The sequence below is a fragment of the Erpetoichthys calabaricus genome, chromosome 9 (genome assembly GCF_900747795.2).
Source record: "Erpetoichthys calabaricus chromosome 9, fErpCal1.3, whole genome shotgun sequence".
NCBI classification, from domain to species: Eukaryota; Metazoa; Chordata; class Cladistia; order Polypteriformes; family Polypteridae; genus Erpetoichthys; species Erpetoichthys calabaricus.
The window spans coordinates 162,659,598-162,680,431 of NC_041402.2; the positions used below are offsets into that span (position 1 = coordinate 162,659,598).

A 20,834-nucleotide genomic window follows, 5' to 3' on the forward strand; every position below is an offset into this window, starting at 1 on the left:
CACACCGTTGCTTCAGACATCTCACCTCTGGCTCTCTGAAGCTGCCCTTAACTAATTCTCTCTGTTTCAGTTATGTTTTTGTATTAAGGTGTTGATTGCAAGATTTGCTTGATCCTCAGTGAATTCAACGGTTAATCAAAATTGGCCAAAACAAAAATTACTTATTATTTTAGTTGCATCTGTGCAATAAGAAATAATACAATACAATGCAAGTTGGTCTAGTATAACTTTTTTTACTAATTCATATGTTCTGTATATATATATATATATATATATATATATATATATATATATATATATATATATATATATATATATATATATATATATATATATATATATATATACTGCATAATCTGTTACCATGTTTTTTAATGCATTTCTATTCATTTCATTTTTATTTCCATACTCCTTTTCTTTCTCATAGGATTCCCACTAATGTTTCTACATTCTCTCTTTTTAGTAGAGTGTATCTTTCAATTCTCCAGGCTTGAAAAGTGCTAATTTCAGATCTTTCTTCAGGATAGTCCCAGCTTTCCCTGTCATTAATAAAAACACAGACATTGTGTCTATGTGGGCTAATTTACCTTAATTTGAGATTGTATTTGACTCCTGGGTTTTGTGGATGATTAGCCCTTCTTGTTTAGCTATAAACATTTGTCTATTAGTGAAAGAAAACAGGAACAAGGCATGGATACAAGTGCGTCTTAAACTCTACTGCAGAAAGCGTGTTTGAAAACTGTATAAATATTTCCAGGGGACTTACAGTTTTTAACTCAGACTTTGCTTTCAGTTTTCCAGATGTCCACATGGTTCTTTGTATTGTCACAGACTTGGGGAACATTAGGATATCCCTTGGAATGCAAAGATGAACAAGGCAGCTCTAATCGCTGCATTTCCATCCCTCTGGACAAACTGTTTGACCGGGTCATCCAGCATGTTGAGCTCATTTCGCGTGTCTCTGAGGAATGCTGCTCCCTCTTCGTGAGTAGTCTGCCCCCTCATCAACAAATCTTTTTGCAGATGTGTGTGCAGTTCTAGTCCAGCCTGTTTTTTAGTGTCTGATATTCTAGGTTCAGAAGTAAGGGTGAGAGATATTTTGTTTCAAACCACTTACACATGTGATGCAAGTAGGAGGTGACAGAGATGCTTAAACCTCTATGAAGGAAGGACACTGCTCTTCCAGCATCCACAGGGACTTTTCTTTTGAACAAAATGAGGACACTCTTATCCATTCATAGTTTTCTTTTTATTACATTAACTTGAATTTTATAAGGTGTGGGAAAGTAACTGATAAGTACGGAAGCTTATTCCTGCCACTCAAAAAGAATGATTACATCATGTCGCAAAAGTATCACATTATTTCACAATAACTATTACATCCATCCATCCATCCATTTTCCAACCCGCTGAATCCGAACACAGGGTCACGGGGGTCTGCTGGAGCCAATCCCAGCCAACACAGGGCACGAAACAATCCTGGGCAGGGTGCCAACCCACCGCAGATAACTATTACAATATTTTGTAAAAAAAATTGCATGATTTCACAATTTTTTTGCATTATTTTGCAAAGATATTGCCCACTACATTTGGTAACATACACGTGCATGCTCCAGTCATCTAGTGAATGATAGCGACAAAGAGGTTATGCATGTGCATAGTGTGCAATCAAATGATAAGAACTGAAAAGACATACATTTAATCCTAAATGTGCTGAGGAGTTAATTTAATCCATCCAGATTGGGATCACAGGGAGCCAGCGATTAACAACACTGACTATAAGCAAAGAAGCAAAAGTGGTGGATGTTATGCCTGTCCTCTGCTGGGCCCAATTGCACAGCCAATCAAAAACGAGCGTGCTGTGTGCAATCCAGTAATAGAAACCAATAAATAAAGTGCCAGTTTAGTTTTAATTCAGTTGTTTACTACAGACATTTTGAAACAGTGTGATCAAGGTGCAAACTGCCAGTTTTCATGCCTTGAATCTTGAGCTTGGGTTGGGGATGAAAACAGGGAATGGATGTTATTTCCTGCACAACACGTGAGGAACTATGCAGATTTTGTTAAGTATTATAGACACATTTCCAGTATTCAGTTTTGATACAGGTAATCATACACAGTCACATTCAATGAGACCAATCAATCCAAAAACAGACCTTGTCACTGTGAGGCCGGCTTTAGTTCTGCACAACCATTCAGCCTATGTTAAAACGTCTGTTCTAAACTTTAACCTTATTTAAACTAAATGTATATCTACACATACTAAATGTATACCTTACCTGCATAAATATGTAAGTCTTGTTCAGTTCTTGTCACTTGTTTCCAAGCTACAAGCAGAGTTAACCAATTCCTAGAAAAGCTGCCACTAGACGATTCAAGCTTGCGTGTGCACAGTATTAACGGCAGCAGCAGGTAAAATCTAATGCAATACATTTGTGAAATAACACAATTCCTTTGCAAAATAATGCAATAATTTTTTTTTTTGAGGGGTGGGAATATGCTTCCATAGACAGGAATCCTGTTTTCACTCTTGTTAAATAATTGCTTGCTGCTTTACACCGGTTATTGACAGGGTAGTCTCAATCCCCCAAACTGAACAGATGAAGAAAATGAATGTAAAATGTATGTCGGCAAACAGAAAAGAACCAACATACTTGACAGAGAAGACACCTCAAACAAGAATCAATGCAAAGTGCAGGAAAGAGACCATAATGCCAGTTTGTGCTTCCACATTTCTGTCTTTATGTGCCAGCTTTACCGTTTAGATAAGCATGTCCGTTACGTCTGTATTAGTCAAATTCTACATATACATCAGTGTGTTGTTGATCCGAATCCAAATGTTGCTTGTGAGGTAAAAATAAATAAAAGAAAAATCAATTCCTTTATGCCAGTGTTTTACTGCTTTAGTACGTTTAGTCAGTTTACCTCTCTGTCTGTGTGTGTGTGTGTGTGTCATATCACAAATTATGTGATTTGTTCAGGCTGTTCTTCTAGTATTCAATTTAGTAGTTTACTCTGGTGTATTGTCTTTTGTTCTTTTTAATGCTTTGTATCTCCTGTATTTAGTGCTCTTTGCATAAATATTTGTACCCAATGTTACATATACCCTGCTGTTTAAATAAGCACCTTGAGCATGGGAAAGGCACTATATAAATAAAATGTATTATTATTACTATTATTATTATTGTAGTTGTCATTGTTATTATTATTGTATACCCAGTACCTCCAAGTCAATCAGATACTGCAGATGTATATTATACATACTAGCAAACCACTGCTTGGTGTGCATTGTTCACGTTACACCTTGCATTATGCACTATAGCATGTATTCATGTAAAATGAACTTTATACTAGTGAATGTGTTATATAACAGTGAGCACTGATGTGAATCTTAGCACAGAAACATTAATCTGCATTAAATCACCTTGGCTGCTGCTTGCAATGTTCACAGCTCACAATAGTTAGTCAATAGTCAGTAGTAATCACACTACAAAAACAACAATATTTATTTATATAGCACATTTTCATACAAATGATGTAGCTCAGAGGTGTCGAACTCTGTTCCTGGGGGTCTACAGTGGTTGCAGGTTTTCATTCTAACCTTTTTACTAATAAGTGACCAGTTTTCACTACTAATTAATTCTTTTCCCTTCATTTTAATAGCCCCATTTTTAAGGATTCAGTCCTCTGAATTTATTCCTTTCTTCATTAAATGGCAGCCAAACAGAAATGAGATGTGAAAAGAGCCAACAGATGACCAGCTAAATTGGGATTTCAAACTCCGAAACCAATGTCTTAATGAGAAGCTGATTCTTGCCGTTAATTAAACCCACTATTTAATTCCATGGCTTGTTGCTGCTCTCATTCTGCCACAGCAGATATTTCCAAAACTGTTGATTTTTCTGTTTTTTCTAAGAACACCATCAAAATGTTTTGATGACCTGAGAGATCAACCTTACAGAGACCTTCACCTTTCTTTATTTTCAGATATTGTGTGATGGGCACAGGCAAGCTGGTCATATGGTGGCTTGTTTTGTGTCTCATTATTATTTGGCTGCTAATTAAGGAAAAAGAGACAAACAAGGGGCCTGAGTCAAGTCAATTAAATCTAAGGCAAAACAAGTTAGTTAGCAACAACAACTAGTCACTAATGAAGAAGATGGTTAGAATGAAAACCTGCAGCCACTGCGGCACTCCAGGGCAGGACTTTAACACCCAGGATGGAGAAAGACAAAAAAGACAAAATATAAAAAATAAAATTATGCAATACTAATTAACCTAGAATAAAAGTAAGGTCTGATGGCCAGGGAGGACAGAAAAAACAGAAAAACACTTCAGACGGCTGGACGGCAGGACTACAGCAATAAACAGTGGAAGAAGTGATAGTTTTTCAAAAGTAACACCTCCACTATTTCGGAACCACATCCGCTACCTTGACTAACTCTGTGGAATTACCTGACACCTCTGCAATATACGACTCTAGAATCTGCATGCTTTATGCGATTCTGATCTGATACCTCATTTTCTGAACTTGATTATTCCAAAACAGGATTAGACAAGTTGAAGGCTATTTAAGTAGCATTGAGTGCAAGACAGGAAATAACTGTGATGTAAATTAAATCCTAGTGCATCACAGGGCACATTTAATTTCACACCCACAATCAAGTCCAGGGGTAATAACACTGGTCAACCTAAAATACTTGTCTGGGATCTGGGAAGAAAGCTGGAGTCCCTGGAGAAATGCTGCACATGTGCAGAACATGCAAACTGCAGACAGACTGTGACAAGGCTGGCATTCCAGCACTGCTCCTTGTGGCAGTCAGGCAGCACCACTAATCTAAGTGCCACTTTTCAAGGCTGTATTTACTGTCTGTTTATTTATTTCGGAGTAATAAAGATCATAACTACTGTAAATATTCAAAACAACTAGGACTTAATAAATACCTTTTTATCTTATCACAAAAGACTTATACTTGATTAGCTTGCTCGATTATAACATTAATTAAATCCTTACTTTTCTGTTAGTAAGCATTCAACATAATTTTTCCTGATGAAAACAAAAATGCACTTTTTACTTATATCCCTTTTTGGTTATACTCGTATATTATGTCTTTCTACTTTGTGTTATTTTTTTTTTATTATTATTATTAATTCACATTAAATTTGGATCAATTTTATTTTTGTCATGATTTTACTACCCAACTTGGGTTCAGTAAATGGATGGTACAGTGTTATTATTACTTTTGGTAACACACAATTGTTGAAAAGTTAGCTTTTTATAGTTATCCTGTTAAATTTAATTTCCATGTCATGCTGTCGCCACACTGAAACTAATTTTGCATGAGACATCTGATCCAACAAAGTGAAAAGCTGCGATAAAATTAATTAGCCTGCAAAAATGAAAAGGTTTGCACGGCACAGGAACATCTTCACAGAAGAGGATTAAAGAGCTTGAGGGGAAAAAAATGTTCAGTTATAAAAAAAGCAATCGCTGTTTTGATTAGATGTGCAAGCTTGATGGTGGGGAGGTCGTAGACCTCCAGTGGAAGCGGCAGAAATTTGGAGAAGCTGGGTTTTAGTGAGTTTACTTTTTTTCTCCTTCTTCTTTTTTTCTTAGTCTTGCCTAAGGCTTCCCTGTCTGTAACATGTACTGTACGGCAGACACCGTTCCTGACTTCACCAGCAAACAACAGACCTGATTAATTAAAAGAGTTAAAACATTCAATTGTTTTCGTGAAGGCCATGCACCTATGCACTGAGCAGTCTTGTAGCAGTCACTGTTATAATTATTAATAATTTCTGTTTAAATTCTGAGACACCTACACTGATGCAAGCCATTATGCATACTAATTAGAAAAATTCAAGCCAAAAAACTCCAGTGCATATTCTTCTGTTTTTTCAAACAAGTGCTTTGAAGAATTTCTGCCACATTTGCCTTAGGCCAGTTTTCTCCAAGACACCTCTGGTTTCCGGTATCCGTCACTTTAAATCAGCAAAATGTTTCTTACTCTGTATCTTCATTTTTTTTTTTTTTACAGGAGGAGATGCTTGTCCCTTTTCCCCTCCAGCCTAAGACAACCAGGGGAGTTAACATCTGCATCACTAAAGCCATTCCTGTCCCAGGCTCCAAAAGTGAAATACAGCAAATTTCAGTAAGTATTAGTTGTTTATGAAGATACATAAACTAACTTGAATAATATTATGTTGTGTTTATAACTAATTTTTTATCCATTCCCATCTCTCATCTCATCTTCTCATCAGCGTTTCCTGGTGAGGGTTGTGGTGGCAGCAAGCCAAGCAGGTCAGCCTATTCCTCCCTGTCCCCAGCTACAGAATTCAGCTCTTCAAGGTGAATTCCCAGGTGTTCCCAAACCAGCCAAGAGATAGAATCCCTCCACAAGGTCCTGGGTCTACCGCCAGGTGTCTGCTCAATGGGAGTTGCCAGGAGCAGCTCCAGGGGGGCATTTTTATGACATGCCCAGACCACCTCAACTGGCTCTTCTCGCTCTGGAGTTGCAGAAGCTCTAAACTGAGGCTCTCCAGAATCGCTGAGCTTCTCACCCTATCACAGAGTGTCAGCCCAGTCACACTGCAAAGAAACCTAATTTCATGCCGCTTACCCGCAATCTCATTCTTTCAGTCATTACCCACAGCTAATGATCATAGGTGAGGACAGTGATGTAGATTGACTAGTAAACCAAGTGCTTTGTTACTGCTGAGGTGGCGACGTCTAAGGAACTGTGAAAGTGACAGAGAGTTTTTAGTATGCCAGAGATGGAAGACGCTAACTGTGTGAGTCAGTTGGCTTGTAATGGACAAGGTTTTAAGTTCTGTAAAACTGATAGAAAGACTGAAAATGATAGAGCTGTAATAAAAATATCGACTGCAAACATGAGAGATGCATGGAAAGTTTTACAATCATTAAAATGGATTCCTGGCTTCTAGACCAAGAGGCAGCACCAACACAATCATTGATATATCTTTTGTACAGGTCCGGTATAAAGCCTATGTGGAAAGAAAAAAACTTTTCCATTCAGCTGACAAAGATGTTGATGTGTCTAGGTTCCAATCTTGTACCCTTTGCAGCTCCATTGTCTTGGTGGAAAAAGTTATTATCAAAAGAGAAAGCACTGAGGATAAACCCGTCTGCTAGTCTGATGAGGGTGTTTGTGGCAGGACCCTGGACTGGACGTCTGTTGAATGCTTGACTGAGGGCATTGAGACCTTCATCATGAGCAAAGATTGTGTGTAGAGAGGTGATGTCCATGGTAAAAATAAAGTAGTCAAGACTGTGAAACCTAACACTGACAAACAACTGGAGAGCATGATTAATATCTTTTAAATACTGTTGTATAAAGGGACCTCTTCAATCAGTGGTCTCATTACACTTTCAAACTGGGTTCCTCTTAGAGCAGATATTTTTTTTGGGGTTCCTCTTGGAGTAGGTGAAACAAAGTCTACTCCTGGCTTGACTGAGGGCCCTGTTTACAATATGGGAAGGATGTACATATTGTTGTATGATGAATTCTGAGTTGCATAAATTAAATTAATAAATAGTTCTTTTTAAGAGCACACTTTATTACTGAAGACATAGAAGCAGAGTGTGCCAGCAACAAATTAAAGCAGAAAAAAAAAATAATCTTCATTAAAAGCAACTCTTTTACAGTCTTCTCAGGCTTAATAAAATTCAAAAAATAGCTTCTCAGAGTTGACCCGCTAGAGATGGACATAGGTGCCACTTTTGAGACTGAGCAGAAAGTTAGAAGTCCTGTAGTTGGGGAAAGCTAAGGCACTAATGAGAGAGACACTTTTAATGACATTTCTTACTGTAGTTGTGAATTAAGGCAGCTAATCCCATATCTCTCTGATTGCTACTTTTAACAAAGTGTGTTTTCTTTGCAACTAAACCCTGTGTAAAAAGTGAAGGTTTAGCGTATTCCATCCCATACTTCACTATATACAGTATATTCATATAAATCCATATAAATGTATATATTGTGGAAAATAACGGGGCCATACTGCTCCCTGAACAGGAAGATCACACAAACAGGCAGATCACACAAGTGAAAAAGCAGCATACTTTGCCCTTCACTAACAAATAAGTTCAGTCCCTTCCATCTTGTTCTTTCTTTCTCTTCTTTCTTTTTCTCTCTCTGTCTCTCTCTCTTTCTCTTTTTTTAACACCTCCACTCCTCCCAGCAAGCTTTGTCCACCTTCCACCCGACTCTGGCTCGTCGAATGCAGTGAGGTGGCCTTCTTTATAGTGCACCTGGAAGTGCTCCAGGTGCACTCTGATCCTCTTCCGGTAGTACTCCAGAGTGTGGCGGAAGTGCTTCACTCCAGGACTCCCGGACTGCCCAGGCCATGGGTCCCGACAGGGTTGAACTTCCATGGGGGTTGCCCTCTCGTGTTCCAGGGGAGGTATTGGTGTGGACATGTCCTCCACCTCCGAGGATAAACAAGTGAAGCCAGCACATCAGCAAAATGAAACATCAGAAGAGAGAGTCACTCACTTATCAGCTATTATGGAACCGTGGTGAGCACATCGACAAAACGGTATCCCTTTTACTTTTTCTCCTGCCGCTAATACAGAAGTGAGGGGAGCACGTTGGCAAAATGAAACCTCCAAAAAAAGACAGTCGCTTCACCGCTAATGCACAAATGATGCGAGCACATCGGCAAAACGAAACCCTGTGCATTTTACACACACACACATATATATGTATATATAAGTGTATATATATATATATATATATATATATATATATATATATATATATACATATATATACAGTAATCCCTCGCTATATCGCGCTTCGCCTTTCGTGGCTTCACTCCATCGCGGATTTTATATGTAAGCATATTTAAATATATATCGCAGATTTTTCGCTGCTTCGCGGGTTTCTGCGGACAATGGGTCTTTTAATTTCTGGTACATGCTTCCTCAGTTGGTTTGCCCAGTTGATTTCATACAAGGGACGCTATTGGCAGATGGCTGAGAAGCTACCCAGCTTACTTTTCTCTTTCTCTTGCGCTGACTTTCTGTGATCCTGACGTAGGGGGATTGAGCAGGGGGGCTGTTAGCACACCTAGACGATACGGACACTCGTCTAAAAATGCTGAAAGATTATCTTCACGTTGCTATCTTTTGTGCAGCTGCACGGTGCTTCGCATACTTAAAAGCTTGAAGGGCACGTATTGATTTTTGCTTGAAAAACAAACTCTGTCTCTCTCTCTCTCTCTTTGTCTGCTCCTGACGGAGGGGGTGTGAGCTGCCGCCTTCACCAGCTTTGTGCCGCGGTGCTTCGCATACTTAAGCCAAACAGCCCTATTGATTTGTTTGCCAGAGATTGTTTTCTCTATCTATGTGACATTCTGTGCTCCTGACACGCACTCCTTTGAAAAGGAAGATATGTTTGCATTCTTTTAATTGTGAGACGGAACTGTCATCTCTGTCTTGTCATGGAGCACAGTTTAAACTTTTGAAAAAGAGACAAATGTTTGTTTGCAGTGTTTGAATAACGTTCCTGTCTCTCTACAACCTCCTGTGTTTCTGCGCAAATCTGTGACCCAAGCATGACAATATAAAAATAACCATATAAACATATGGTTTCTACTTCGCGGATTTTCTTATTTCGCGGGTGGCTCTGGAACGCAACCCCCGCGATGGAGGAGGGATTACTGTATATATATATATATATATATATATATATATATATATATTGTGGCCTGCAGGGGCACTCCAACCACCCAAACCCCACACAGACAGGTGCAGAACACAAGTTCAGCAGAAGTGGTCATGGGAAACACTTCCCTCATTTCCCACCAGTGCAGCACAGTACAAAACACAAATGACTCCTGATAAGTGCAACACACAGCACTCTTTTGCCTTCCTCCTCCAGCTTCTCTCTTTCTTTTCGCCTCCACGCCTCCCAACAAGCAATGTCATCTTCCTCCCAACTCTGGCTTCTGGAGCAGTGGCAGCAGGCTTCTTTAATGCCACACCCAGGTGTATTTCCAGCGGCCCATTAGCATGAACAAGAAATACTTCTGGATGAGGTGGAAGCCCAATGTTGTAGGGCTCTGCAGCCCCAGCTCCTGTTGCCCTGTGGGAATCCGAGGCACTGTTGCAATCTTGGAGGCTGTCATCTAGTGCTCTGGGGGAGATGATGCCTTGTATCTGTTCTCTTCCATGAACAAGGCGTTGCAACTGGGTAAGGGCCACAGCCATCCATCACAAGTCAAGTCAAGTCAAGTCAAGTTGGGGAGCATGCACTGGTACAGTGCGTTGCTGCACCCATCACACGAAGAAACATATCTGGATCCCGGTTGGCAACCCCCCAGGCATACACGTGGTCCAATCCTGCCCTCTGGAAATGACCCTGTATCTGCCTCAGCCAGTTGTTACGTGGGTGACCCCTTGGCCTGGTCCAGCCACTTGGGTCCCCAACAATGAGGATCCTATGAGCTGGATCACCCTCGGGGAATCGCGCCACATGGCCATAGTGCCGTAACTGACGCTCCCTCACAATGCAGGTAATGTGCATCATTCGGGACTCCATGAGCAACCTCTCATTCAACACAAAGTCAAACCAACGGTACCCAAGGATTTTCCACCACAATATACATCCATATATAGTAGATACTGCAGATAGATATGCATATATATACAGCATGTGTAGATAATTACAATAAGTAAATTATTATTTAGGGTCTTAGCTTTACTAACTTATGAATGCTTTTTGCTTCCCACCTTCTAAATGAAGAATCACATACAGTATTAATTAAACAAACACAATAATTTTAAGATGCATGAAAATTAGTCCTGTGGTTATTTAGTATTTGGTACGGATACAAGTGGGGATCGCAGACTCCTAGTTTTTCTCTTGTGCCACTCCAGTTTTCCGGCCAAGTTAAGTTAAACGGTGACATTGAATTAGTCATGTGTGACTGTGTGTAAACATGAGTCTCGGTCTGGCTCCCTAGTTGGCAACTGCTTTGAATTTAATGGTACCAGGGTATGCTTAGGGTTCCTGATGCAAAGTGAGTACAATAAATGGATAGATAAAATGTTTTAAATAAAGAAAAAGAACAAAATCTTCAGTGCTGGCCAATAAAGGTCACCTAACTGGCTACCTCATCTTAATGAGTCTTTGGTGGCTTATTTAATGTCCAAAAATGTGTGCTCTTTCCCATTGAAATGATGATAATAAGAGTTGTAGCAAGCCGTGTTAAGATTTTATTTCATCAAATATTGTCAATGACCCCAAAGGGCCATACAAATATAGGCCTTATTGTATATTTTGTTGCTTCATTAGTTGTGCAGAAGGAAAGCTTAAGATAAAGTGTATTAAAAGTAAACCTGGCCAATTGCTCGCCACATGTATCTACATTTCACACAGTCTCTCTAGCCCCCTCAACACCTCCACAGTAGCAACCATTTGAAGATGGCAGGTTGGGGTATAATTGAATGGTCTTGCTTTTCAATAAGCCTTTGCCCATCAGCCCCCAGGATGCACCTAGAAACACTCTTGCATGGAAGTAAGTCATTCGGCAATAATAAATCTGTCTGAGCATATTGAATTTTCCATATAAGTGTGTGATTTTATGAGCTGTGAAACTCAGGGGAAAGAGAGCAATGTGAGCTCCACAATAAAACGCTAAAGACACCAGGTATTTTTGGTGCTGACTTGTTTCTACTCCAAGCTGTCTCTGTTCATATGTGTTACTTATGTCTTTCCTGTGCTGCCTGTATGTATTGTATTCATAGCATTCTCTTAAGCCAGAAATATTGCTTCTGATTGGCCCTAAGGGTCAAAGTTTTAAATTATGCATGGCCATCAGTACTCTAGTTACACAGAGAGGGAGTAGCTATGAAAACTTCTTTCAGTTGTATTAATTAAAAAGCTATGATCATTATTATTATGTTTTGCCACCAGCACTTTATTATTGACTTTCTGTAACTGTGTAATTGTTAAAACTGTTCTCATGTTATTTGTCACTTGCAACTGAAAAATATGACCCATTTTATGTAAAATATGAGATGGGCCAAGGATACATTGAAGGAGAATGTCCCAGAGAGTTCACATTGCTGGTTTTCATTATGAAGATTTGCTTCATTAATATAGCTGCTCCTTTAGAGAGGTGCAGCACAATGTTCTCCAAGCCAGCCATCTGGATAGAAAGCAGTGGTTTCATTGAATAAAGAATGTGCAAATTATTAAATTCTGGCATGCGAGCATGGAGCTCACACTGCAAATTATTTTGTAGTGTATAATGTAAAGAAATTACATTTCAGTCTTTTTTTTGCATTGTATTGAATGTTTGTCTGCTTTGTAATTTGTGATAGGCCCATCTATCCTTCTTTTCAAATTTCCCAGGATGAGGAGGTTTACCATGGAATCACTGGGTTTAAGTTTGTATCCAACTGTAAAACATCAGGTCAGGTCATGTCAGGTTGGGGAGCATGCAGTGGTATAGCGTGATGCTGCTCCCACTATATGATGAAACATCTCATGATCCTGGTTGGCAACCCCCCAGGCAGACACACGTTCCAGTCCCACCCTCCGGAAATGACCCTCTATCTGCCGCAGCCAGGTGTTACGTGGGTGTCCCCTTGGCCTGGTCCAGCCATTCGGGTTCTCACCCTCGGGGAATCGCACCACATGGCCGTGGTGCTGTAACTGAGGCTCCCTCACAATGCAGGTAATGTGCCTGATTCGGGACTCCATGAGCAACCACTCATTCGACACAAAGTCAAACCAGCAGTACCCAAGGATGCTCTGAAGAGACACAGTACCAAAGGAGTCCAGTCTTTGTGTCAGGTCACTGGATAGCGTCCATGTCTCGCATCCATATAGAAAGACAGGAAGCACCAGGACTCTAAAGACTTGGACCTTTGTCCTTCTGCATAGATATCGGGAGCGCCACACACCCCTTTTCAGTGACCTCATGACTCCCATGCTCTCCCAATCCGTCTACTGACTTCATAGGAAGAGTCACCAGAGACATGAATGTCACTGCCAAGTTAAGTAAAACATGCAATATATATGAAATCAAATTTGATTTTAATAATTGAGTTTTCCTTCTTGTTGGCTTTCTATAGGACAAATGGCTGCTCCATTCTGTGTTAATGCTAGTCCAGACATGGATAGAACCACTTACCTACTTGCAAGAAACTCTCAATCGCTACGATGATGTCCCTGATGCCCTGCTCAACAAAACCAAGTGGGTGTCAGATAAGCTGCCCAGCCTGGAGCAAGGCATAGGTCTGCTCATTAAAAAGGTATTTTCTCTACTTCATTTTCTAAAGACTTGAATTCAGGTCATAATAGCAGTAGTGTTGAGCGATCAGGATCACAATAACAAAGCATAATAATACACAAATCTATTCTCTCTCTGGGGGTCTGCACAGAACATTGCACAGAATCAATATCCGCTGTTTAAAAATAAATAGTAATTATTCCTGCAGGGGCTAAATATCCAACTTGAAAAAAACTTTTTCCTGATATCTTTAAACTCAAAAAAATAAATCTCCCACAGCCAATATATACTGATGTCAATATCTGAGTTGATAGACTTGCCAACTCCTGGCAAAACAGTTTGCTGTTACGTCATTCTGGCATCCAAAGTCTCAAAGCTAAATCTTAACAGCTTCAGTTTCACCACCTGCTTTACATATGAAGAAGCCCAGTTGGATAGAAATTTCTACAAAGAAACGGATTGTGCCAGTTTACAATAAAATTGATGAGAATTGTTTTGTAATTTAAAGTAATATCTCACTTATGTTGGACTATGTACTCTTTTAAGGATCATTGTTAGCAGACAAGAAATGGGGTCTGACACTAATGTTTACATCTCACCTCTGATGCAAACAAGTGCAAGTTTAAGGATCTGTACAATTAATTGAGTTTATATGTTTGACCAACTGTATTTTTGGTAAACAAGATCTTTATTACTAATGAAAACAATAACTTCCAATTCTATCTTTCTCAGTCAAACTGCTCTGTGGCTGATGCCAATAGGTATTCATGAATATAATGTGAAATAAACGACTGGACACACAACAAAGGTTTGGGGCAGCCACCTCTATAGTTTCCCTAGCTGCAAAAGGCTTTTATTTGACTACAATTTGTACAGGTTCAAGTCCAAAGTAGAACGGATTAGATATGAAGGATGATGGGTTTTTATAGTCTGTTCCCAGGAAATGATGTTCTCGGGGCCGGGACAGGAAGGATTTCTCATATTTGGTCTGCTGAGAGAAAATAGAGAGGTTTAGTGCAACCCGCCACTCCCCCGGCCTGGTGTGGGATTGGCGTTTTCTGGTCCCTTCAGTTAGTTGACTCCCAAGTTCACATGTGTGACAATATCTATCCATTTTTTAATGCTTATCTGGTCCATGTCACAGGGGCAGCAGCCTAAGCAAAGATGCTCAACATCCCTTTTCATGCCACCTTCTCCAACTCCTCAGGGTAGGGGATATACAGTGCATCTGGAAAGTATTCACAGCGCATCACTTTTTCCACATTTTGTTATGTTACAGACTTATTCCAAAGTGGATTAAATTCATTTTTTTCCTCAGAATTCTACACACAACACCACGTAATGACAACGTGAAAAAAATTTACTTGAGATTTTTGCAATTTTATTAAAAATAAAAAAACTGAGAAATCACATGTACATAAGTATTCACAGCCTTTGCTCAATACTTTGTCGATGCACCTTTGGCAGCAATTACAGCCTCAAGTCTTTTTGAATATGATGCCACAAGCTTTGTACACCTATCCTTGGCCAGTTTCGCCCATTCCTCTTTGCATCAGGTTGGATGGGAAGCATCGGTGCACAGCCATTTTAAGATCTCTCCAGAGATGTTCAATCGGATTCAAGTCTGGGCTCTGGCTGGGCCACTCAAGGATATTCAGAGTTGTCCTGAAGCCACTCCTTTGATATCTTGGCTGTGTGCTTAGGATCATTGTCCTGCTGAAAGATGAACCGTCGCCCCAGTCTGATGTCAAGAGCACTCTGGAGCAGGTTTTCATCCAGGATGTCTCTGTACATTGCTGCAGTCATCTTTCCCTTTATCCTGACTAGTCTCCCAGTTCCTGCTGCTGAAAAGCATTCCCACAGCATGATGCTGCCACCACCATGCTTCACTGTAGGGATGGTATTGGTCTGGTGATGAGCGGTGCCTGGTTTCCTCCAAACGCGACTCCTGGTATTCACACCAAAGAGTTCAATCTTTGTCTCATCAGACCAGAGAATTTTCTTTCTCATGGTCTGAGAGTCCTTCAGGTGCCTTTTGGCAAACTCCAGGCGGGCTGCCATGAGCCTTTTACTAAGGAGTGGCTTCCGTCTGGCCACTCTACCATACAGGCCTGATTGGTGGATTGCTGCAGAGATGGTTGTCCTTCTGGAAGGTTCTCCTCTGTCCACAGAGGACCTCTGGAGCTCTGACAGAGTGACCATTGGGTTCTTGGTCACCTCCCTGACTAAGGCCCTTCTCCCCCGATCGCTCAGTTTAGATGGCCAGCCAGCTCTAGGAAGAGTCCTGGTGGTTTCGAACTTCTTCCACTTATGGATGATGGAGGCCACTGTGCTCATTGGGACCTTCAAAGCAGCAGAAATTGTTTTGTAACCTTCCCCAGATTTGTGCCTCAAGACAATCCTGTCTCGGAGGTCTACAGAAAATTCCTTTGACTTCATGCTTGGTTTGTGCTCTGACATGAACTGTCAACTGTGAGACCTTATATAGGTGTGTGTGCCTTTCCAAATCATGTCCAATCAACTGAATTTACCACAGGTGGACTCCAATTAAGCTGCAGAAACATCTCAAGGATGATCAGGGGAAACAGGATGCACCTGAGCTCAATTTTGAGCTTCATGGCAAAGGCTGTGAATACTTATGTACATGTGCTTTCTCAATTTATTCATTTTAATGAATTTGCAAAAATCTCACGTAAACTTTTTTCACGTTGTCATTATGAGGTGTTGTGTGTAGAATTCTGAGGAAAAAAAAAAATTTAATCCATTTTGGAATAAGGCTGTAATATAATAAAATGTGGAAAAAGTGATGCGCTGTGAATACTTTCTGGATGCACTGTAATCTCTCTGCAGTGTGTTCTAGGTCTTCTCCAAGGTCTCCTCCTGGTTGCATTCACCTGAAACTCCCCATCAGGGTGTTCAGGAGGCATCCTGATTAGATACCATAACCATCTCCACTGGCTCCTTCGATGAAGAGGAGCAGTGACTCTACTTTGAGGTCCTCCTGAATGTCTGTTCATTCCAAATACCGCCTGTCCCCCTAAGCAACTTCAGAGTGTAATAGAGTCCAACCCTTCTCCAAGGAATTTGATTCCAGAGCCCATGTGCTGTGTGTTAAGGTGAGCCTGACTATATTTAGATGGTACCACTCTTGATCCCACACCAGCTTAGGTTCCATTCCCCCAAGAAAGGTCACATTTCATGTCCCTAGAGTCTGTTTTGGCGTTTGAAGTTTGGCCTCACAGGTAAAAGTTCAACAATCTGGTGCTCACCGATAACCTTTTTCCCCAGACCTGGCTCCATGGAAGAGCCCCAGTATCACTTGTCTAGGCAAGGTTACTCGGTCCTTGATAATTCTTCTCATTAGGAATTTGTGAACAGCACTTAGTCTGACGTCTCACCTAGGACCAGTTTGCTTTGGGTTACCCTCCCAGGAGTAACTGCTCCGAACAACAATGCTCCCAGGATCATTGGGATACACAAAGCCCTCCACCATGATAAGGTGGCGATTCATGGAGAGGCCAATGAGTATCACATTGTAATGCAGTGAGACAAGGGGGAGCAGAAAGCAGTTTTGTTCATGTCTGACTTCCTGAAGCGATGCCAAAAAAAGATTGGCTTGGACAGATGGATATTCATCTGGTGATGAGAAGAGATTCATTTGGATTCCGTGCACTTCATTTAATTGCATATGCCCACCCAATATGCAGCACATGGCTTTTTTTTTGTCTTCCCACTGTCTTTAAATATTATTATCTTTAAATAGGTTGAAGTGCTGCTTTCGTCTTTAAATTCACATGTTAATTAGAGCTAGTACTTGGCCATTAAAATTATGAAAATCATTTTATCCAATCTGCTCATTTGGTCAATATTCAAGGCTAAATGTGCCATTTGGACTGAACTGACTGGACACTAGGCCCTACAAAATTAGTTAAGGTTACTTTCAGAGTGCCAGTCAGCCTATTTGTACCTCTAGGAAGTTAATCCTGTTTAAGAAGACAAGAGAAAATGCATACTGATGCCTTAAACTGGAATTAGGTGGGTGTATAGTGAGCTCAGGTGTACAAGTATGTATGGCTCCTTCTAATTAGGTTTTCTAATACCAGGGCTCACTGAAATGGGTAGGGATGGATGTTAAGATTGATAAAAACATACATATCCTGTAAACAGCAATGATTTTATCCTTGTCTAATTTATGTCTTATTCGTATGATACAATATAATATTGTAACAGCGCTGACACACCGCATCAGCCTGTGGATGAGCCACCACCATGTGAGCTGCCATGACATCATGTCATTAAGCAGCTTCAGAGCCACCTACAGGAGATCCTACAAAAACCGCAAGCCTGCAAAGTCACATATGAATTCCATTTATTGCTGCAACAGTGAGCGATCCTTTGAGAATGTCCAGTGAGAACCTTAGACATTCACAAAGGGAACCACAAACACATAGAATAAGTTACCAAGTAGTGTGGTAGACAGTTGGACTTTAGGAACCATCAAAACTTGGCTTGATGTTATTTTGGAAAAATCAAGTGGATAGGACTGGTGATCTTTCCTGGTCTGAATGGCCTGTTCTCATCTAAATCTACTAGTCTTTCTAATGTTCTAAAGCTTTAATAATAGGAAGCTACCCAAAAGAGAGATATAAAGAGAAGAGAATCCATTCAACATTTGGTGCTTATGCTACATTTGTATCAGGAGTGGGAGGACAAGAAGACCTGATGAGTTGCTGGAGAGTCTCAAGGCTGAGATCTGGGATGCAGAATGCCATTTGCAGCCTTAGTATAAAAAGTATGACAGCTGAAAGACTGCTGCATTTTCTAAAGTGCATTGGCCCGGCTGCTTGGTCATTAGCAGAGCTTCGGACTCATGGAAATAGGGAAAAGTGTGGCAGATCGAGTTGCCACTGATCCCAGGTAAGAAGTGTAAAGCAGAGCAGGTGGTAAGACTCTGCAGGCAAAGGATGAAGCAGATTGTAAAGATGCTACAGAGTGGCAGTGGAGGGAGAGTCTAAAAGCTGGAATGAAGTTGGGACCATCAGAGAAGGAAGACAGCTGAGAGAATGAAGAAACTGCAGCTCCAGACACAAAGTTCTGTTTGTGATTATGTTTCCAGATACAATGCAACACTCAACATACCTGCTGTGCTGTCTGACAACACAGTGCTCAATATCCCTGCTGTGATATTTGACAACAAAGTGCTGAAGATCCCTGCTGATGTATCTTTTGACACCAGTCACACAATAGCAACTAGAAATGAAGACTGCCCTGCCATTTTGAAGAGTTTCTATGTCGCTTCGAGAAGTTGGAAGTGGTTGTTTGGGACGGTACTTTGAAAGGAGGGCTGTGTAACGGCACTGACTAGTTGCATCAATCAAGGGATGGTGGAGTGTCATAGATTCATGACGTATTAGTCAAGTGTAAGTTTTTGTTTATAAATACTGAAGTTCAGATTTATAAGTGAAGGTTTGTGCAGGAGAGATGAGCAGTCACAAAGCACTCAATGGGTAAATGGGCAAATGAGTTATTCACATGCAGAGAAAGATTAGCACAGTCATCTATGGGTCAATGAGGGTAGCACCTACATTCAGTATGAAAGTCTCATCCCTGAGTGAAGAAGGAGGTCAAAAAATCAATGGTTGGAATAAAAGATAGATAAGAGAATCGGTGGAGCGTAACCAGTGCAAAAGAGAGAATGAACCAGTCTTGTTTGATCTCTGGGTAACTAGAGAGGAATGCCATTCCAGGGATGTTGATCAAGCCTCTAGGGCTCTAGAGGCTCACTGTGGTGACCAGTGGAGGTGGCAGCAAGTGACAGAGTGCAACAGAGAGTTAGTCAGGCTCGAGGGAAAGCTCAGTGTAGCAATTGGCAGAGGTGCAGTGAGAAGAGCAGGCTCTAGTGAACTCAGAGGGTACCGAAGGAGGTAGCTGGGAGAGAGAGCCAGGAGGACTGAGTCCATTAGTGCCTTTTGCCTGTTGACTGATTTTAGAGTAAGAGCAGGGGTACACTGGAGCATGAAGTCTGAGAAGGCCGATTCTGATTTCACCTACAAGTTTTGGCTGTTTACTAACTTTTGAATTGGTTTTGCCTCAGTGCCCTATTTATAAATTTATTTATTGCAGACTTTTGTAATGCATCTCAAAATGACACTACTTATTGTTTATTTTTGGTTGTTGTTTTAAAGAAAGATGCACTTTCACACTTCATTTCCCCTAGTCCATCCTCAGTTAATGAATTACTAGATACTCTAGAATATGGCTGGTGCCCATAGCTGTGGGCACTGGGTAGCACTGGGTCACCATCAGTGTAAGTTGGCATTACATCATGTAAATGATCTGCTCAGAGCCAGCTGCTGGGGAACCCATAAAAACAGCAAGCCTATCACAGTCGCAACAGTGAGTGATATTTTTAATTACAAAGAACTGCCAAAAAGAGCAATGTAAAGAGCAAAGAATCCATTTGGCATATGACACCAGTGCTACAATATCAATCAAATTAAAAAAGAACAAATGTATTGAGTCTTCAAGACCAAAGTTACACAACATTACCACAAGGAGTGTTCCATAAAGCAAAACTCGAAATAATGGGAAAAATTTCCAAAACTAGGCATTCTGATCACTTTTGTTTTCACAAGCAAATTCAGTTATTCAGAGTAAGCAACTTTTAGTACTTAATATTTTGACTAGTAGACAGATTCCGTTTCAATTTTGTACCCTGGAGAAATCTGTCAGAATCTTCTCATGTTAACACACATTTGTAAAAAATGTCAAGCTACCACTTTTGTGGCTTGTACTCCTTTTATATTCAATGGTGGGCTTTTCTGAGATCTCCATGTTTTTGAATTTGAATTTAGTGATTGGGCAAGACCATACGACATTTTACCTGTGTTGCTTCTAATGCACCGAGTCTGCTTCCAAATGCAGTTTTCAAGCCCTTTTTTTATCTGACAGATGTTGCAGGAGGGATTCCTGATGACAGAACTTCAGCAGACACTGACACATTTCAACAAGCAGCCGGAAGTGTTGGAATCCACTCTGAGAGACTACACGCTGTTCAACTGCTTCAAGAAAGATGCTCACAAGATAGAGACCATACTGAAACTGCTAAAGTGCCGGCGGAACCACAAGCTTAGCTGCCTCCTTTATTAGGATTGTCGTACTTGGCATCCTGGCATGATTCTTGTTAAGATGTCTTTCTGCTTGAGTCTCTGTTTCATATATATATATATATATATATATATATATATATATATATATATATATATATATATATATATATATATATATATATTATGCTTGTTTTAGAGAAATGATGGTATAGATTAAAGGTTTAAAACAATGTGATCTGTGAAACAGAAAATTTTATTAAGCAAATAGTTTAAATGTATTCAATGACTGATTTAAAGATGACATTGTAAAGTTTATGTTGAAAATTAAATTATTTGCTGATCACAAAAGAGTATAGGATGATTTTGTTTTTCCTGGTGAACTGTACAGTTGAATAAAAATAATTATAAAAATCTGCAATTGTTAACATCAGTACGCCATTGTGTTGCAGTTCTACTTCTTAC

General features: G+C 40.3%; 1 protein-coding gene across 1 annotated transcript; it reads left to right on the forward strand.

Moving 5' to 3' along the window:
* The first annotated feature begins 801 nt into the window (after positions 1 to 801).
* On the forward strand, positions 802 to 20,412 carry LOC114657677 (somatolactin-like). The gene is made up of 4 exons (XM_028809550.2): positions 802 to 984; positions 6,039 to 6,152; positions 13,106 to 13,285; positions 20,215 to 20,412. The coding sequence occupies exons 1-4, from the start codon at positions 802 to 804 to the stop codon at positions 20,410 to 20,412; spliced, it is 675 nt and encodes a 224-aa protein (XP_028665383.2).
* The last annotated feature ends 422 nt before the right edge of the window (positions 20,413 to 20,834 follow it).

Coding starts and splice junctions, on each gene's coding strand:
- LOC114657677 (XM_028809550.2), top strand. CDS start 802: ATGTCCACATGGTTCTTTGTATTGTCACAGACTTGGGGAACATTAGGA. Junction 985..6,038: donor AGGAATGCTGCTCCCTCTTC/GTGAGTAGTCTG, acceptor TTTTTTTTACAG/GAGGAGATGCTTGTCCCTTT. Junction 6,153..13,105: donor GTGAAATACAGCAAATTTCA/GTAAGTATTAGT, acceptor GGCTTTCTATAG/GACAAATGGCTGCTCCATTC.